General features: G+C 34.0%; 1 protein-coding gene across 4 annotated transcripts in view; it reads left to right on the top strand.

Moving 5' to 3' along the window:
* The window catches only part of LOC111503553 (uncharacterized), a 290,692-nt gene that overhangs the window by 194,406 nt on the left and 74,093 nt on the right, over window positions 1-22,193 (top strand). The window contains exons 6-7 of one of the 4 annotated variants that reach the window (XM_074183489.1): window positions 1,633-2,172; window positions 12,786-18,349. The exons of 1 other annotated variant lie outside the window; for it this stretch is intronic. In XM_074183489.1, coding sequence (XP_074039590.1) covers window positions 1,633-1,685 — 53 coding nt within the window. In that variant the 3' untranslated portion in view covers window positions 1,686-2,172; window positions 12,786-18,349. 2 more of the 4 variants (XM_074183490.1, XM_074183488.1) reach the window with 2 other exon arrangements.

Here is a 22,193-nt window from a genome sequence, read left to right as displayed (position 1 = left end):
GATAAAATCAACCCATAAAACCTTATAGAGAGCAATTTCATCATAATTGATATAGAACAATATACCTTCATGATTCTCTTCCAAATTAGTTTTGGATGTTAATATTTTTTCACAAATACAAGTGTTGAAGTTGAGAATTTGATCTGATTTCATGTGAGTTGAATTGAAAAGTTTGGTTGAAATCATAAGAGAATGAATGAAATGACAAATTTTTATATTAGAGCGAATTTAGTATCACTAGATATTCGAATAAACATTATATAACGCACTTGGAATAATAACCCAATAATCCCGGGAATAGCATTATTGAAAGCATGGTAATTCATCTATTGTATACTCACAAATTAACTCAAACTCAAGAATTTTCTGTATTCTATTATCCCAAATTGTTTGGTTAGCACGCAAAATAAACACGATTTCCGGTTGGCTCATTTCGTAATCAAAACTTCTCTGCAAATTGCGTGCCGTTCAAAACACTCGGGTTCCATAAAAGCTTGAACGGATCAGGAGAGTGTTATTCAATGCTCTATATGCGCAAAGAAATCAGGTGTTATTTATATTGCGGATATTTTTTCTGTTATGGAAGATAATTTTTCATTCACTTCATATTTTCATTTGAAGATTATTCACCTGTATTTTTTCTCATCTAAACATTCTGTAATAGTTCATATTGCGCAATTTACAAGGTTTTTTTTGAAAATAAATAAGATCCACACAGTGTTTGAATTATTAATGTAATATTTCAGCTCACGCTTCCATTATCTGGTTTGCTTGAGGTCAGAAATATTTGTATAGTGTCTTTCATTGAGCGCCTTCTTTCTTTGAATTTGAATAAAACAAAATGTATGTGAAAGACGTATCGATAACATTATGTGTGGAATATAACATCGTTTAAATGTATGCCACGACTTCTCTGGGTGGAGCGCATCCTATATTTCCAATTATCCGCAACTGGCGCATAAATAAGACTGATTTCATCAGTTCGGACTCCCATTGTCTAATATGATATAATTGATTTGGAATCCCTGAAAAAAAAAAAAATTAACCGAAAATAACAATTTTATTAAACAAAAAACTGAAATTACTAGGAAATAGCATACAAGCTACAACCAGGAAATAAAAAATTTAAATATTAATGGATGCTGAAAATTAAAAAATATTATTAACAAAAAACGAAAATAAAAAGATTCCAAACCGAGTAACGTCACGAGGTTTCGATTGTTAGTATCCACAATCGTCTTCGGGTGATACCTGGGCTTCAGCTTTTATAATTCAAATTTTTTATTTTCTAGTTGTAGCTTGTATGTTATGTCCTTGTAATTTCAGTTTTTTGTTAAATAAAATTGTTATTTTTGATTAATCTTTTTATTTTTTCATTGATTTCAAATCAATTTTAATTATTTGTTTAACGGTGGTTGACAATGTTTCGTGTTGTATTTCATCAGTTCGGACTTCCACTGTCTAATATAATATAAATTGATTTGAAAACCCCGAAAAAAATAAAAATTGAAAATATTAACCAAAAATAACAATTTTATTTAACAAAAAATTGAAATCACAAAGAAGTAACATACAAGCAACCACCAATCATTTAAAAAATTGAAATGATAATGAAAGCTGTGACTTTTTCAGGATGCATAGAACGCTCTTGGATCTCATGTGGATTGTCATCGTCCCAAATTTGACAATTCTATTTGTTCACGTACTCATCCATACAGAAACAGACCTCATCGCTGAAGATGATTTCTCGATGAAAATTAGAATCAGTTGCCAACTGCTCCAGATCCCATTTAGCGAACACCCGTCGTTGTTTATGGTCGTTTACTCTCAGTTGCAGATCCCATTTAGCGAAAACCCGTCGTTGTTTATGGTCGTTTACCTTCAGTTCCTGGGTCAGTTGAATTTTATATTTATAAGTACAGGCCCAAGTGACTATGCAAAATTCACTAAGTTGTGGCTTGCAAAAGGGGGAGTTTTTGTGAGCGACGTGAAATCGACTGCCTTGGATTCTCCTGCACACTCACAGACAGCGATTATGTTTTCGGCAGATCTTGCGACTTACGGGTATTGGCTAATCCTTTACTGAACCAGTAGACTACACTTTATCCACCACATTGCAAATAGTCTTCTCGCTAGGACGATGAGACGACTGTAAAATGAGTGAAGCGCACGGTAAATTGCCCGAATAGAACACCCATTTTGATAAAATCAGTTCCTTATTTACAAATCACCATTCATGGTGATTTATCAAAACATACTGAATGAATGACAACTAATTTGACAGATGTAGCTTCAACAAGATAACCGTTGGTATCATGTGTCAAAGTTCGGAAGTCCCTGTTGGAAAACCCTTTACTTCGTGGAAAAATTTTGAATAGATAATGATGACATTCTGGGTTTTGTAACCTGGTTTTTTCAGTGTAATTGATAAACAATGAAAAAAGTCACTAAATGAACACATCATAAAATAGAAATCCCTAAAATGAAATAAACAATAAAATCGTACAATATGAATGAAGCAGAATATTAGTATATGAAATGATTTCGAAAATGATGATAAACAAATGATTACACAAAACATTACCATCAAGAAATGATTTCAGAAGAATAAATGTGAAGTTTTGCACGAGGAACGTGTGAAATGATAGAACATAAGAAAAATCAGGAAAGAGCTACTAATGGAATAATGCTATCAAAAAAAAAGTGCGAAAAATTAGTTTGGGAAGATTACACACTGTACATTTAAATAAGTAACGTGGTGAAGAAGAAATAAAAGATTTGGTGAAGATTTTAATGACAAATACAAAAAAAAAAAGAATTGGAAAAGTAAACGTAACTGACAAAAGAATGAATGGTATAAAAGATAAGATTCAGTTTAAATGATCAAATGGCGATGAAATGGAGAACAATGAAAGAACTTCAGAGTCCCTACAAGAGTAGTAATAAAGACTCAGACGAAGGACGGTAAATAAATTAAGGGGAGAAATAGTTATAATATAATATTATCCATTGAAAATCTAAAACATTTCAAATTTCATATATCTAATTTTCAAGGGATTGGAAGTCCAAGGATAGTCCAAGGGATAATTCATACGTAGTATTATATTATTGATTAATGATTAGTATACGAAAAAGTCCAAAATTTACGGTTCGTTGGACCAAAAACCTTCAAAAAAACAATGGAACAAAGTGTATTGAAACAATATAATGAGACAAAAGTAATGAAAACAGGAAGACGTTCGTGCGCGATGCTGCTTTCAAACGCGAATCGCCGCTAAGTGCTTTACCGCGGGTGTTTCTTGGAATATAGAATGTATATTTCATCCCGCGAGAGCAGAGTTTTACGGCAACGGCTGAGTTAAAGTATTTATAATGCCTTTGCAAGCTTGTTTTATTGACACCGGAAGCTTCTGAAAGGTCGTTTCTTTTGTCTCTTGAGAAAATTCTTGAATAAAGATTATATTACCCGATGAAATTTGGTCTTGATATTGCGAGAGTGTTCAGAATTATTATTTTCGGTTTTTGAGTTGTTTATTTCCGTTATTTCTTCAGAAATTGCTTTTATTAATGTATATTATTCGTCATCAAACTATTGTGAAGATTGTGAAATGAGTTAGTCATTCAGTTTCAAATTTTATTATGAATGATTTGTTATGTGTTAGGTAAACGACTAGTCAATCTCCACACCATATAGTCCCAGGACATTGTCGCCCTAAATTTTTCTATCGAAAAATTATTATTTTCTATCATACATTGATGTGTAAATTGAAATATCTCATCCTATCAATTATTATTATAAACGTCTGCAGTCATTATTATCTTGTAACTCGTTGTTTCAATTTCACATCTTTGTTTTGTTTGAACAGTCACTTCCGCTTTCCTCAATCCGCATTTAATGCGGTTTTCAGAGTATATGAACTCATTGCAAGTAATTTGCATGACTTGCGAAAGTTCAGGCCCATTTTGAATTCCAGTTAGGTGGTTCTCATTATTTTTTAAATTGATATTTTGTATTCATTTAATAGGTATTTACGGTCCAAAGACTGTCTCTCAATTATAATTATACTTTTTTTGTTACTGCTATAAGGGATGGTATTTCGTCATTAGAGCATTATGACATGTGGACAGCAAGACAAACAGTGAGATTCAAGCTGAAAAACATGTTTCTCTTCAATCAATTTTATTAACACGTACAACGAACAAAACTTGTAACTAATTTTCAGATCAAATAGCATGCTCGCTAACAATTAGAAATATGATAGAGAAGAGTTCAACTTCGTGCAGAAATTGACTGTGAGAAAAAAAAAATAAATAAAAAAATTCATGTTGGACGGTTTCATTAAAGGAAGTCTTTCATGCATTCTTATTGTAATGGACTGGTAGTAGAGGTTCATGGAGAGTCTGCATGATGGGACGCATCTCTTTTGGATATTCCTAATCCTACTTTGGCATATTCTCCGATTGAACAGCGTGAAAATACCCCGGTAGTGAATGACCTGATATCATTCGAATATACTTCAGCTCATCGTCTGCAAAAATTATTACCGGAAGAACCAATTTTCACGAGACACCCAGCCCATTACACCCATTACAATATATTTCCAAGATTTAGCTCCAAAATTCATCTGAAACCAGTTTATCCGCAAACTGAGTCATAGTCAAATATCTTCATAATCGCATATCGTGGATATAGTCAGTAACCTAGCCCAGAGAAATCAAATGAAGATTTTACTGCTCCTCTAAGGAATTGGAAAGGCCAGGACGCTTCGTATCCGGCAGGAGGGAGCATTTTCCGATGGCGCGATATTTCACGATGGAATGTACGATACACCGGCAGGGCCAGCGTGAACGACTTCTTCGAAAGGGTTGAGGAGCTGCTACACCAGAGATCTTTGTACAAGATGCTCTCTTGTGGTATTGAACGGAGATGTTCACATCGTGGGATGACCTGACGGATCAGCTTAGACAAGAACTCACGCCTTACGATTATGAATATAGTCTGTGTGACGAGATGAGACGGCGTACGCAGGTTCTCGGAAGTGGGTTCTAATTTTCATCATAGCGATGGAGAACTTGTTTCGCAAATTGGATCACTCACCCGATGATGAAGCTAGAGTAACTCTCATCAAGAGACGTTCACTGCCATACCTGCAAACCCAGCTTCCCCTTCAACAAATTTCTCATGTCGCTGACCTGTCGTATGATCGAGAAAACGGAAATGCGAACACGAATAATCGTACCATAACCAACCAGTTACCGGAATCTTCAAGAACACGAACCACTCAAATGTAGCTGCAGTGAGCCCCCCAAGAGAAGACAGGAACCAGATTTCAGAAACGTCTCCAACAACAGCAAAAAACTGCTCCTCAGCAATATATTGGAATTGCGGAGGCACAGAACATAAATCTAGGCCTTGTTCATAAAAAAAAGAAATTCGTTTCATATGTGAAAAAGATAATGTTTTCTTCAGTTCTTGCCCACATTGTACAAAAAACCGGCAACGGGGTCAACAGTAGTTGCAACAGTATGTTGCCGATAAAATCCCCTAAGACCGAACACTCAGTAATACTCTTGGACTACGTACTTGCTCACGCTGAAGATGACACCAGACCCTACCTGAAGTTTTCAGTTTTCAGATGATTCCTTCTTGGGTAGCTGCTCAGCGACTGTACAGCTACAATAATAGGGGGTCCTGGTTGGCACATCCTGAGATCAACTTGCGCACTGAAGAAATCAAAATGTATTGTTGCAAATGGACAGTCGTGCTCAACATCAGGAACCATTTCCACTTCCTCCAAGTTATGTGATCAGGGTTCTAGATGTACTTGTGGTACCATCGTTATCCCATACACTGATACTACGGATAGAATTCTGAAGGGTTATGATGATCATCCTCGATATGTTTTCGGGTAAATGATGTTTCAGGACTAATCAACATATGCCACAATCCTCCACTATGGCACTATCCCCAATCGATTCTCTCACTACGGAACAGAGACAGATTTTAAAGGAAGTTATTGAAGAAAGTTCTCAGAAGATTGGGGATAGATTATGTTGTACGAATCTGGTCGCACGGATCATCCACCCATCCGTCAGCGATATTACTCTCTCTCACATGTCCTGCAACATGTCACAGCTTGAAAAGATTCTTCGGGACGCAGTAGTTGAGTCTTACCAATCACCATGGGCGTCCCCTATATTGCTCCTCAAGAAGAACAAAGAGAAATATAGGTTTGAAGTCGATTTCAGGAAGCTCAATAAGCTCACCATTCGTGATGCGTATCCCCTCTCATTAAGGGGAGATGGTGTGTAAAAAAACAATAGCTTGAGAAAGCTATTGTATGGCCGAACACGTGTCATGGTTTTTGTAAAACCCTTTATAGTGAAAATCGAACACTAACGTGTATGAATTAGTTTGGAAATTTACCTAAACAATATTGAATATGATATTCAATGAAACTCAAACCTGTTTTGGAAGCATATATTCAATTTACTCCAGGCATCATCATAACCTCAATCAATGTACCTGGAAAACCAGATCAGTAATAGTGGAAATGATTCTGTCAATCTGTGTATTCAACACTTCGCAAAAGTCTATTCTAACACAGACTGTATATTTCCAAACAACTGTTATAAAGATTTAGTTGATATTAACAAAATTTATATTGGATTGGTTGAAATCTTTGATGGTATCCATTACTTGATGCTAAGGTCATTTTTTGACAGTCAGAGTCAGATATTATACATGATTGGTTTTTAACAAACAACTTGTACCTGAACGATAATGTCACGTAATCACTTTTTCCAAATAAAATAATATCCTTTATTATCACTATAATGTTGATGTAAAAGTACTCGACAGGGTGAACGAAATAAGAGACTTTGGGATCACTTTAGATCAACCATTGAACTTCAAAAGACACTTCAATAATGTTTCTGCAAAGGGAAGCAAAATGTTAGGATTTATAATGAGAAATGGTAAAGAGTTGTCATGTAATATCCTCAAAACTTCATATTGTTCATCGATTGGATCAGCACTGGAATATGTCTCAGTTGCATGGTTTCCATATTACAGATGTGACATTGAATAAATTGAAAATGTTGAAATTCGATTTCCAAAGTATATATTATTCGAAATGAAGACCTATTCCAACTTTAATCAACAAAATACTTCGAAGAATCTCAACTCAACTGACTAATATTATTGTTGTCTCATGATATATATGTTATGTGGTTTTCACTGATTTTATCTTTTCATGAATAAACTTTATTGAACACAAACTTGAATTACAATGAAGAGATTCAAAAAATGTGATTAAAGACTCGACGAACATGGATAGTCGCGAAGTTATTCAATAATATGGCATCCTATCCTTCTCCCATATTCATAGGATCAGTAACCTGCTGATGTAGATGTGCGTTTTTTCGTTAATTTTAGAAAAACCTTGAAAATGTGCTGAATATGCTGTATCATTTTCTGGGTAACTGTGTAGTGGCTGATGCAATACCTTCTTATTATAATGCAGTCCATAGTCCAGGCATTGATTTTTCAAATAAAACAACTTTCCCCTTGAAAAGAAAGTTGATGCGGTGCTGCAACTTCCATTCAAGCGAATGTTTTATTGGAGTTTAGTTCGGTTTCTTCCCTGATGGTTCCAATAAGGTGGATACTAGGTATTCTCCTTGGAGCTGAGAGTAATTTTCTTCTGGGTCCAAGAGGTTGATCATCATTGCTTGATATCATTATACCAATTCACATAGAACGCCTTTTTCTACATTTACAAAATATGTAGTATTAATGTAACAATTAGGTAGGTAGGTCTAAAGTAAGTGGGTCTATTCGACCTTCCACCGCAACCCACAAGGGTTCATTGTGGATCTATGTTAAAATTATTACAATTGTGAAAAAAATACTAAACTATGGAACATGTCGATTTACGAATGTTAAAAATCTGTTTCTGTTCAAGAAATGTTTAAAGAATGGTTCATTTATAATTGTATCTAATTGATCTGAATATTGATCTAATTTGTGTTGAGCAATATTGAGATTGCCTACATCTAATTTGCTCAATTTTGAATGTTTCAAATGTCAGCTTTCTTTTTTCGGTACAACTTTGATATGGTAGTGCAACTGGATATTTTTTATAAGTTACATTTTGTTTTTTTACAAGAATTTTTGAATACACTTTTGTGTTTACAATAAAAGCATTACAGTAAGCTTGGAGTTTCAAGATTGAATTGTTTTTTATTATTTCGGGTTTCAGTCTCACGTTTTGAACAATTTATTGTTACAGCTAAGGGGTCTGATAATGCAATTAGCCAATTATTACGTTGTATTTCATAGACATTATAAGATTTCGCAAATAAAAGCGAAACCAAACACATTCTAGGAAGTTCAGAAACTGGTCTCAAAATTTGAGCTTCACACATTGCGTTACTGTCAGATGGGTACGAAACTACATTTTCGCATGTATCAAAATTATAATTTGAGTTTTTTTATAAACTTAGATTCTCAAATGCAGCATACAGCTTTGAATCATCATCTTTTGCTATACATTTTTTATTTGTGGGTAAAATATGATTTAACTCTGTTCGATTGTCTATAATTGGAATGTGGTACAATCTACAAATAATATATGATTTGAATTCTACTAATAGTATTTTCAAAATGGAGACAAGTCTTCAATCTACTTGGAAAGCTTGTTATTCAATTATTTCTAGATATTTTGATATTGAAGAAAGTATACTTGGCAAAGATAAGTTGTTTCTTTGAATTGTTTTGGCAATTTCCTGGAGTGATGAAACTAGATCATTTCACTTTATGATTGATGAATGAATGATATGAAGTCTGGCAAAAGTAATTGCGTTCAACGTATCATTTGTATAAGCTTCTAGGAATATATAATTTCCAAAAAGTTGTTCACAAATTTGGATGGCTTTCAATTTTGCGTTTACTCAAGCTATATACTCGATTTGATAGCGTATATATCCTTGCTGAGACTTGTATTATATCTTCATCTATTGCTTGTTCAACAACCTGTAATTTTCGTATTGTAGCAATAAATTCTTCAATTACAGAGGTTGTGACAGAAATTTGGTTTTTATATAAATTTTCAATTTGGTTTTCATCTTTATAAATCTTGTTAGTACATTCATCAAAATGTTCGCCGTCACTGGCATCAAGGTTGCCGGTTATAGCTTTCCATACAGAATCTATTCCGTTTAAAACTCCTCTTTTGTTTCACTTATTGTAATCGTTGGCGTCAATTTGCGTTTCTTGATATTTCATTACTACTGAATCAGCTACTTCATTCAGAAGGCTGGTATGTGTGCTTATCTCTAAACAGAAAGTTTTCATTCCTGAAGTATTCGTTTCAAAAAGGCGAATAAGATTTCAGTAATTTGTCAGATTTTGAAAATTTCTATTGCTTCAAAAGGTCCGTTGAATTTATTTCCTAACTTAGTTTTGATTTGGGACTCTTACATATACTTTATCACCTATATTATAAGTTTTCGTTTCGTGGTGTGAATGAAAATCAAATCTTATTTTAACTTTCTCTTTCTTCCTTTATTTATAATAATATTCCATACGATTATTAAGATCTCTGACATACTTTGCCACAAAGTTTTTTCGATTTTATTAGCTTTCTGGTGGTCTAGCGGATGTATGTCCGAATATTGATTCAGAAGGTTTAAATCTGTGGGTTTTATTTAATCTGTTGTTATAACATATAATAGTATAGGGTATAATAGAAAATGGGTGATCTGAAAAGTTTACTGTTAAAATTACTTTTATAATTTTCATTAGGGTGGCATGGAATCTTTCAAGTGAACCGTTTGTTTTGGATGGTCAACACTAGAAAATGTAAATTTGAAATCATAGAGTAAACATATGTCTCTCAACTACACGCGACCAGGTTAGTGTTGAGTGTGCTAATAGAACCTTCGGAGTCTCTTCTGGTTTCAGTTCAAAAACTGCTGCTATTGAATTTCACTTACAGTTGTTCAAAACCTAATAACATTGAATTTCATGTTTTCACTGTTTCTCTTTGAATTTTCAATTATTTCTTTGTTATTACACATCAGGCACTCAAAATTATATTTTTTACATTCTAAAAATGAAATCATTTGGGATGAATACCCACATCGGCCTATTGTGGCTGATTCAATGAAAATAGGTCATGATGCCTTTGTGGCTCTGGAAAATGATTGATAATGTTTCTTGTCTGTTTTTGACGGATTGAAAACCTTCTCATCATATAGAATCCAAATATATCAGATAATTTTTTTCATTACCTGGTGTGTTAATTTTTGTATGAAACGAGAAGATATATCAAAGGTGGATAATTAAATTTTCATATTTTTTTCCAACATTCCTACGACTACACATATGCTTCTCATTCGTATTTCAAAATTAATTCATCACACCTTATGCTTATTTGACATGTCGCCATGTCGTTTCTCTATTGATTTCATTATCCATACCCCTGTGAAAAAAAATCTGTTTAAAATCTGTTTTTCCGTTAATCAGCTGTCGCCCCCATACGAACGTCAACTCTCAGAAGTTGAGAAACTTGTGCGAGCTAAGGACTAACGAGATCCTTTTAACGTGTGATTCCTAACACGGTTGCAGAATCATTCCAGCTTCAACCAGATAAATTCTCTCGAGAAAAATATCTGATCGAAGCGGGAATCGAACACACGACCTTCCGATCGTGAGTTGGACGCACTACCACCGCGGCCAATTCCACAATGAGCTTTATATCATAATCTTTCTGCGATGATGTAAGCTAGTGACCTTTTGGCATGCCGTTATCTTTGAGTTCTCTTTCTGAAATATACATCCCTCCTCCTTCCATTTGATGTGCTGCACCTTGAGATCCAAACATCATCAAAGAAGATGCAGCAGCTCAGTATTGGCATCCTCTTCGTTCCCTTCTCATTTGACGTGCTGTGCGTGACGATCTGATCATTATTAGAAAATATATAACTTAGTGCCCTCTGACATGTCGCGACATATTTTTTTTGTCAATACATATTGCATTCATTTATCTTTCATTTGAAGTGCTACACGTGACTATGTGAGTATTATCAACGAAGTTAAAACTTAATGGTCTCTTGGCATCATCTTTGTTTCTTCTTCGTTGACAAATTCTGTATTTCTTTCTCATTAATTTGACGTGCTGTACTTGACGATCCAGCTATTATTGACGAAGATGTGGCTTAGTGCCCTTCTGCATTTGTTTCTCTTTCATTTGATGTGCTGCACGTTGAGATCCAATTATCAGTACCGAGGATGTGGCTTAGAGCCCTTTTGATATGTTGCGCCATCTTTGTTTTTTCTTTGTCGACATATCCTGCACTTCTTTCTCTCCTCTCTCATTTGACGTGCTGTACTATTTTCAAACTCTTGACGTACAATGGCAAATGTTTATCTGAAAATAGATTGACATTCCTGGATTATTATTTTCTTCAGTTGCTCTATTCAGTCAGGTTGCGTCTTATAAACAACAATTCTCAGATGGCCACAGTGGAAAAAATTGAAAGAAGATAATTCCGGGGATCTAGGAGGCCATTCAATAGGACCTCTTCTTCCAATCCATTGATCATCATGATTATCATCTAATTATTTTCTAACTGGATGTATATAATGAAAAGGTGCCCCATTCTGTTGAGAATGTAATAACTTTTTTCTGAAGGAAAATTGCCGTGTTTGTCTCTCTGATTCTCCAATTTCATGAACTATCCAAGGTTCGATGGATTTTTCCAACTTGTGAGCATATGAATAAATAATGGACCAATAATTGCATTTTCCAATATACCAGCCAAAACAATAACTTTTTTGATGAATTGCTTATGCCCTTCTCTATATAGTCGTGGGTTCCCGTCTTTCCAGTAAAGACACTTTTGTTTTTTTTTTTTTATTTTTCAATTAAACCGTTCAATATGATTTTTTTTTCTGTTTAGTACATTTAATGCCCCAGTATTACGAAGTAATATGTGATTCGATATTTTGAAGCTGCGGTCACCTTGAATTAGCGTCTTCTTCAAAGTGTACTACTATTTTACAAGTCAAGCCCTGTCATTTGACACCCATATTGAAGTAGTTATAGAAAAAATTTGTACTCCGTCATTTTGTACCTGCGGCCATCTTGAATTTGCATCTTTTTCGAAGTGTTCTATTTTTCTACTAGTTAAACCCTGTCATTTGATAACCATACTGAAGTAGTTGTGGTAAAATATGTATTCCGCTATTTTGTAGCTGCGGTCATCTTGAATTTGCGTCCACTATTCTTTCAGTCAAGCCCTCTCATTCGAAACCCATATTGAGGTAGTTTATTCCACGACAAGCATATGTTTTTGTGGATTATCACTTATATTTATTAATAATAATGATAAAAATAATCTTTATTCAATCCTCACAGATCACATACAGCATGATATAGGATACGTCACAAATAAAAAACCGTGTGATAATAGACAAATTTACAATTGACAATATTAAAATATCACAATTTAATAGATTTGTTCACATATACATTCATATTTCATTTCATGATATAATACTATGTAAATTATGTAAAAGAAATATCATTAAAATCATTCAACTACCTGCTTGAATTATTATGTATTATATAAATAACTCTGTCATGTGTTGAATAAATATATTATTATTATTATTAATATTATTATTTTTAGCTGTGAATCAATATTTATTCCATCATTTTGTAGCAGCGGTCATCTTGAATTTGCATCTTTTTCAAAGTGTACTACTATTCTTTCAGTCAAGCCCTGTCATTTGAAACCCATTTGGAGGGAGTTGTGAAACAATATGTAATCCGCCATCTTGAAGCTGCGGCCATCTTGGATTCACAATGATGCAGATTTTATTGAATTGCATTGTCATCAAATCTAAATGTGTGTATAAAATTTCAAATCAATCTGTCAACAGTAAGGGAGTCTAACTTCAATCACTAAAATTGACCCAAACCAATAAACAAACAAACAGGCCTAAATAAAGCCTGAACGGCTTTATTTAGGCCTAACAAACCAAAATAATCTTTCATTATTTTTAACGAAACCTATATATTTCAACTTTGAAGTGAGAAATAAAAAGAAAAATGAATGATATTTGAAAATATCAAGTGGAATAATTTCAGATGTAGATCTGATGAAGTTAATGGGCCTCCGAACGTGATTTGATAGTAAATAATTATACGAAACAAAGTCTGATTCAAGACATAATTTTGTCGATCAAACCACAACTCGCGTCAAAATTCTATCTTTTATATTTGTAAATTTAGTAACATGTTATGTTAATTGTTCTCAAAATGCTCTAATTTTTATTTACTTGATACAAATTTGCATACAATAGAAATTGTGAGTTTTGCATATTATATCAAAGCCTTCAACGAGAAGCAGTCATTAAAACTAACCAAAGCACAAACTAAACTTCAAAGGAATAATTGTCATGATAAAACCCGTAAACAGCTTTTATAACTACTAGGATAACCAGAGCAAAATTTGTCCCACAATTAGGTACTTCAGTTAAGAAGTTTCTTCGCCTCAGTCTGCCATTACCCCTATTGTGTTCGTTTTAAGTGTTAGATAGATTTAAGTGGATCATTACGTTGGCCAATCAACGTAATAAACAGAAAACTGAGTAAGTATGGGTTAGTTTGATACTGAATCAGTAAACTTTTGACAAAAGAATTGTTTGGAAATATTTCGTCTTGATCCTCTTGAGAAAAGATTTTGTTAAGTTCAAAATTTCTTCAATAATTGAATAAAACTGGCCGATACTTGATGAAAATCCATATTAACACTCATTAATATAGTTTATTATATGATTTCCACTATGAAAGGTTTTACGATAACCGCGACACGTGTTTCGCTATACAATTGCTTTCTCCATTTTACGCTTGAGAAAAGTCCTCACAATTGCTGAGACGCTTTTTAAGAGAACGACAAAAGAGCTTAACGATAGATTGAAGTCAAAAGAAGCGGCGAAAGAATATTTTCTTCACCTATTGAAGCATACTGATAAGATAAGTTTCAGTACCAGTTAGATACTAGTTTTGTTAGAGACGATTTTCTGATCGAGTTTTACATAAGAGAGCTACTAAATCTTCGATAAGCAAAGCAGGTATGTCTGTATCCACTTTTCATGACAAACTAGAAACTCAATTGAGAGCGTTAGAGTCATCAGGAGTTACTAGTGAAAAGTATGCAGTTATGTTATTTCCCTTAGTAGAGTCGATGTTGTCTGATTAACTGTTGAAAATTTGGGAGAGCCATCGTAGTTCTGACCTGAAAAATTGAAAACAGAGTGATTCAAAAATTTCAAAAGATAATGATTATTTGAATTTTTTGTTAGATTGAAGTGGAATCGGAGAAACGTCTGAATCTTGCACAAATGGGATTTTGAAAGGACAAAACAGACTAGAAATAATAATATGCCAAAGTATAATTTGAAAGCAGGTTTGACTGAATCATATACCTCTGCTGCCTTCTATACAGTGAATACAGAAGATTATTCATAAGGCGAAAAAAATGTATTGCTCATTTTGTGACACGACATCACATGCAACTCAAGACTGTTTAAAGGCTCAAAAATTTTCAATCAAAGGAAGAAGAACTATAATAATGAGAAGAAAGGCTATTTTTCTTGTCTGAAAACAAACCATACAAGCAAGAGTTGTAAATCTTTCGGTAAATGTTTAATGTGCTCAAAAAAGCTTTATCCACTTTTGTGTTCTGAGTTATATGTGATCAAAGACGTCATCAGTGGAAAAGTTGACGAATAGCTTTCCTAATGAAACTCAAGCGACTAATACGGGTTTTCCATACATTATCTTTCTTCAATGCAGAACGATAATGAAATCTATCACATGATTTTGTTGATGATTAGTAAATTGTTGTCTGTGGATGAACACTCTCCTTGACGCGCGTTTCATTAACCAAGTTGATTGATGAAACTGCAGACTGGGTCATATCCTGAAGACGCCAACTTGGTTGGTGAAACGCGTTTTGAAAAGTATGTTGCAGTGAGTGTTTGAAAGTAGTGCTTGTTTTGGGTCTCTCCATTTGTTCATCTGGTTATTCAAATGCTGATTATGAAATGCTGGATTTATCAAACTTACGCGTTTTTCAATTATCATAAAAATTTCATAACAAAAACCAAATTGATATATTCTCTATCATTCTGTGGATACAAAATGATTTGCCATTCTTTCTCATTTATTCTTCGAGATAAATGAAAACTGTATCGAACGAAATAGTAACATTCAGTATCAAAACATTCAGCTCGTTGAAGTGTTTCCTACAATTGTAGATACTTGAGTCATGAGGACTTCCCGTTCAAATTACTGCTATGCTAGACCCAGAAAATATATCGTGGGATTTTAGAATGAATTAGGGTCTTCAGTACCATCCCCATAGATGTACTTTGTTATGAATTTTTCCAAAAATATATATTCTTTAGAAAAACAATAAAAAATATTAACGAGAGTTTCATCAATTTTTTGCTCATGAACAGAGTCTGAACAATCGTAGATGACCGAAAAAGTTTTCTTGGCATGAACAGTATCCAAATCTTTTGTATAGATGAGAAAGGGTATTGAACGCAAAATAAGACCCTATGAAATACCAAAGTATATAGCAAATAACAAATACGTAACATTCTGTAGGAAGTTGTTCTTATCAGTTTTGAAGCGGTACAAATGATTTCCGATTTAAAATAAATAATTTTCGAATAAGTATTTGCTGACCAGACCAACCGCACATATTTTGTAACATAGAATTCAGAAAATTTTATTTTTGCTCTCTGGGAAATTCTGTTGTGAATTGTGTCAACAGAAAATTTAGTATTCAATGACACTAATCATAAAACCTCTTCTCTTCAGTGAATTATCACCGAAATGAATACCTTTACTTCCACCAAGTAATAATAACTAGAACTGTATTATATCTTAGGTAGGAATCTGCTCCATGAAGTATTTAATAATGTTCCTTCTCGCTGCACGTACTCTCTGTGAGGTAATTAAAAGTTTCCGAAACTATAACTGAAAAAGTAAACGTCACGTTATAAGCTACCGCATGACGCACAGGTTGAAATTCATTGCGTCAACTATGCGACCTTTCTGTCGGTTTCAATTAAAAAAAAGTTATGTGTTTATCTGAGAGTTGGAAATAGCTGTCTGAGCCTTTCAAGTTAGAATGCTGAACAAATATGAATAGCAGAGAGACAAAACGACTTCGTCGTTAAGTTGGACTTTACCAGTTCAGTGACAAGCAGGGTAGAAAATGAGTGTTTTTGAGTTGCTTTCTACAGTAAAAATCCTAAATTTCATTATTGTATTATGGTTTGCTCTCGTTTTTATTTGCTCATACTTTTATATGTTAACTATGTGGCTTCATTATTTCCTAATGAACGTTTCATCTAGTAGTTTTTTATTTTTTTAGATTTAGTTCAGAAGGTGATTTGTATCAAAACAGTTGCCCTATAGTTTTCCGTTATGTTTACTTTTTTTATGGAAATTCATGGAATGGAAGTAGGTCCTATGTCTGAAAATGACGACTTGAAAACTACCGGTCATATGCAGGCACATATTATCAAAATATATTTACTCGCTTACATAAACCTGGAACATATGTGATGTTAAAAAAACCTGTCATCATGTATTATCTCAAAATTGTCCATGTTAAAAGCCCGGTTATTGCAACTAAGGTTGTTGTTATATGATTTTGTGAACGTGGTGTTTAGTTTGTAGTATTGTATTCATTCCTTCCGTATATGTTGAGATTATGGATTGTTGAATATTCCATTTCTGTTAACATATGACAAATTTAGTGATTAGTGTTACGATATATTCAATAGATATATTTATTATAAGCAATGTAACAAAAAAAATGTATTTTATATCTATTGAAGAGTATTTTTTCCTTCAATCAAACATGAAAGGGTTATCTCATTTCATATTTTACTTCGCAAAAATCTCAAATTTGCAGAAAATTGTAAACGCGAATGGTCAGTGAATTTTTTCCAAAAAAATAGTTTTTTAAGGAGCACACTGTGATCAAGCTAAATATGACCACCATGGAAAAGTCGGAAATTGTGAGACACACAAAATCGGTTAAATTACGATGTCTCCGAGAAACCTTCATCAATTTTATTTTTACATAGACCGCAAAAAAATCATTTGATATAAGTTCGACTTTTCGGCGAGAACTTCACTGATTTATCACCATAATTGCATGATAAGTCAATTCTTAACGTCAATTGAATAAGCTTTTGAACTTTTCCCAATTCAACCGACTTTCGATTTTTTCACGTAGGCTTACTCATCTTGGACACATTGTGTACAACCATTCCTAATCACTTTGGAGCCAGAAATGAACGCCTATGCTTTCGAAATACTGCCGAGTTTTCATAAAGTTCCAGAATACTTATTAGCCTGGTCGTTCGTCGACGTCGAATCTCACTTTCACCGGACAGAACTTAATTCCGACTCGAAATTAAACTTACGACTCAACAAATCTGAAAACCACAGCTGTGTCGCACGTCAGAAATGATTCTAATTTTAGAATGAAGTAGCTAGCCGTTTTTTTGAAGTTTATTAGAGTATCGTTTTGATCGTGGTACGATTTCTGATATGGAAACTAGAAAAGTAACTAGATTTCGACTTACACTTAGCTTCTCTGAATCTGAATGAGGATTCAGATCAATTTCCGAAGACAATTTGATCGGTTGAGACAAGTTATTAGACAAACAATTGAAAACGCTCAAAACCAGATGGAAGTATAACCAAATATAATATATTATCGTTGAAACTATAATATATTATTCTCTGTTATTTACAGTCAGACTTTAAATTTATTTTTGGTGCTTTGAAGATGTCGTATTCAATACGTATCTTAATAAGTTGAAAAACATCTCCTTACTCCCTATAGGCACCGCTTGACTTAATGCCAGTGTAGAGATACGTAACATATGGAAACCTCTAATCAGGCAAAAAACGACCAACTCCCGCCAAACGGTCACCTCCCGCTAAAACCAATGAAGCAGAGAGAGGGAAGAGGGGATAGGTGAAAGAACTCGAATGACCTATAAATAGTCAGATTGCGAAAGAATGAGTCCAGTTATCACCCGAAGACGATTGTGGATACTAACAATTGAAACTTCGTGACGTAACTTGGTTCGGAATCTTTTAATTTTAATTTTTCATTTTTTGTGGACAATATTTTTAATTTTCAGCTTTTACTAATATTTCAATTTTTTGGTGAAGCTTGTATGTTATTTCTTTATAATTTCAGGTTTTTGTTCAATGAACTTGTTATTTTCGGTCAATCTTTCTGATTTTTTTCAGGGATTTCAAATCAATTTATATTATATTAGACAATGGAAGTCCGAACTGATAAAATACTCCACGAAACATTGTCAATCACCTTCAAAAAACATTATATCCCTTCTCAGGTAGTGATATAAATCAGCATCCTATTCGAGTTTTGGTGAACATCTGATTGTGTCTGAGAGAGGTGTTCAACAGGGTGATCCCTTAGGACAGTGTTTCTCAAACTTTTCTAACTCTCGGCTCCCTTATGTTTTTTGAAGGTTATCGCGGCGCCCCGAACGTAAAGACTACACTAGATATGTAATTAATAAAAGTAAGTAGATGGCTGTTTGAACGGATTGCATTTTGCAATTACCGATATTATCAAATTATCAGAGATTTTTATTAATAGATACCGACGTATTACCTTCACTCTCAGTTATCTATGTTGTGAAACGTTGTACCTTGAGGCTCACCCGTTGTTCCATGGCGCCCCAAGGCGCCGCGGCGCACACTTTGAGAAACACTGTCTTAGGACCTGCTCTTTTTTGTCTAGCCATCAACGAACTCACTAGAAAGTTATCCGAACTTAATTGTTGGTATTTGGATGATGGCTAAATCGCTGGCGATGAAAACATTGTTTCAAAGGATTTAAAAAAAATCATTTATTATTCAAAACATCTCGGACTTGAACTAAATTTTAAAAATTCGAGTTGATTACTCTTTCAACTCCGAATAATATTTTCGAATCCATCATTTTGAAATTGACTCCTGGTATAAGAATTTTGGAAAAGTCTCAATGGAGTCTTCTTGGTGCTCCTCTTTCTAAAGATTCACTTTCACAACATCTTCGAGAAAAAGGGAATCACCCGAATTGCTGACCACCAGATTGAATGAACTTCCTAAACACATTGCATTTTTTCTTTTGAAAAATTGTTTGACGATTCCAAAACTCATGTACGCCCTCAGATGTTCCCCAACTTGGTCAAGTCAGTTGTAGCTTGACGATTTTTATAATGTACCCCGCAACACGACGAAATATGTTACAAACAATCAATTCAATAATAATTCATGGCTGCAAGTAACGCTTGCAGTAAACCTTGGCGGACTAGGGTTACGTTCAGATTCTTACTCAGCTTTACCATCTTTTCTATCATCAGTCGAAAGTGTTTCTAATCTTGTCGATTCCATCCTTCCTTCCATGTTTATCAATATCAAAGACGTTTTTTATGCTGACGGTGAATCACTTTGGCATGCCGCAACTAATATTGCTCCTCCTACAGATAAAAAGAAAATACAAAGTATATGGGACCGACCTCTTCTGAACATGATAACTGATGAACTTCTGATAAGGGTCGTCTGAAAGCAGCAATGATCAAGGAATCGGATGCTTGGCTGAATGCTCTACCTGTTGCCTCTTTTGGAACACTATTAGACGTTGAATCTTCCAGAATAACAGTAGAACTTAGAATGAGTTCATCTATTTATGTGCCTCATATTTATATTTGCGGTAGTATAGTTGATGAGAAAGGTACACATGGTTTGAGTTGCAGAAGTGCAGGGCGTACATTTCAATATCACCAAGTGAATGACATGTTGAAACGAGCTATGTTGTCAGCGGATGTTTCTGCAATTCTGGAACCCTTAGGTTCCAGTCGAGATGATGGTAAAGGACCAGATGGTATGTCTCTCATACCATGGAAATACGGTAAACCTGTTGTATGGAACTTCACTTGCGTTGACACGATCGCGGCTTCCCATCTAGCCGGAATTCGAAGTCTGCTGAAACCGCAGTATTGTCTGGCGAAAAATTGAAAAGAAAAAAATACCAAAATCTTACTAACACCTATCTGTACCATCCAGTAGCCGTTGAACCTTTTTGTGTTTATGGCTCGGAGTCTCTGTTATTCGTTCATGAACTCGGAAGGAGAATAGTCCAAACAACGAAAGATCACCGTTCTACCTCTTTTTTGATAAAAATAATTAGTATTGCTATTCAACGTGGTGATGCTGCTTCGGTCCTTGGAACTATTTCTCCTTCACATAATTTTGATGAAATCATGCATTGCCCTAATTTCAGTACGGAACTAAAATATCTTCAATTCAAACCGAGATATGTGGATATTCATCAGTCTCCTATCAATGTTAATTCACAAGTGCCATCAGTGGACTTAGGTTATTCTTGCCCCCCCCCCAAATATGAGTTCCAATAATAATAATAATATTTATTTACCAAAAAATTATTACATACACTCTCAATTCATTATTGAAGAATGCGAGTAAACAAACACAGAGAAAATCCACAAAGGCTAACCTGCGCGTGGATCACTAAGGTTATTATACAATGAATTCTAAAATAAGTAATTAGTTATTTGTAAATATATAGTAAATTTACAAAATATTGGATTAAATATCGGAAAGCAATTAAATAAATAAATAAATAAAATATATAAAATAATTTCACGCTACTCAGCAAGCACAAACACAATCACACAATATTAAAATACTAATGAGGAAAAAATTAAGAAAATCGATATCACTAATTGAAGCACAGTCACATATATATATAATTGATATGCTGAATGGAATTTATAATTATACAAATGATACACAAGTAGATGCGATTTTAGGACATGGATATATTTCAATTTGCATTTTTGAGGTCTATCAAAAATTGTTTCTCATTTCTTGGTTTCATATTGATCCATTTCTTGGCTTCCCGCTTAAATAGGAACAGTGAATTGAGATTCTTAATTTCAGTTGGAATTTTATTGAATAGTTTGGGAGCAAGAAAAACATAACATCTCTGTCCAATAGTTTTAGCCATCTTAGGTACTTTCAAGGCTTCTTTCTTATATCGAGTGTTGTATATATGATGTACGTGTTTGTTTGATGAAATATATTTTCTTTGATATACTGAGAGTGTGAGTAAAAAAATTTGGGGTATATCAAGAAACCATGATTCTCTATAAAGATCATTACTAGAATAGTCACGTTTTTTACCGAGTATAATTTTTATGAGACATTTCTGTAGTGTTTCGAGATTTTTCAGGTAGTTGTTAGTTACTCCACCTCAAGCAATAATTCCATAATTGATGATTGTTTGAACAAGTGTATAATACATGATGCGTAGGTGATGTTAACCAAAAATTTTTTTTTTAAATATTTGTATTTACTCAAAAAGAATCGCAGTTTTTTCATTATATTACAGATGTGAGCATCCCATCTCAAAGGTTAGGTTAGGTTAGGATTATGTGAAATATATTCTTCCTTACAAGTCAGTGGAGAGTTGTCCTGAAAACCTTGGGAAAAAAATTGGATTAGATAGTTTAGGAAACACTTGCTACATGAATATAATTTCACAAGTGTTGTTCATGACGAAGAATTTCAAGAACGGTGTTTTAATGATGAGCGATAATGAGAATGTTTCCTACTTACTCACCAAACTCAAACACCTGTTCATGCAGCTGCAGTTTCGTAAAAATGTATCGTCCAACTGATTTCCTGGAGTCTTTGAAGTCTACTAGATACTAGTTGGGACAACAAGAGGATTGTTCCGAATTCTTGGGGTTCTTGTTGAATACTCTTCGTGAGCAAAACTATAGCAGAATCAACACTACTGACCGCTCTGGATTGAATGATTCCGTATAGTCTATCTGTCTATCTTTCTCGTTTTGTGTGTGTTAATCTTTTGCTGGAAAAATCCTCACTTATTTACTATGTAGTGAATGTTTAAGAGGTAGAAAAAACGAATGTGAATTTCTGGAACTTCAACTAGCGTTTCCTAATATGACTAATAACCAGTCCGTGCAAAGCTTATTGTTAAATCATATGAAAATGGAATTTTTAACAGGTGATGAT

The sequence above is a fragment of the Leptinotarsa decemlineata genome, unplaced genomic scaffold, assembly GCF_025532065.1.
Source record: "Leptinotarsa decemlineata unplaced genomic scaffold, Ldec_3_MD MMD2_tig00026340_RagTag_RagTag, whole genome shotgun sequence".
Taxonomy (NCBI): domain Eukaryota; kingdom Metazoa; phylum Arthropoda; class Insecta; order Coleoptera; family Chrysomelidae; genus Leptinotarsa; species Leptinotarsa decemlineata.
The sequence above is the reverse complement of the archived record's forward strand: the minus strand, read 5'-3'. Positions and strand labels throughout refer to the sequence as shown.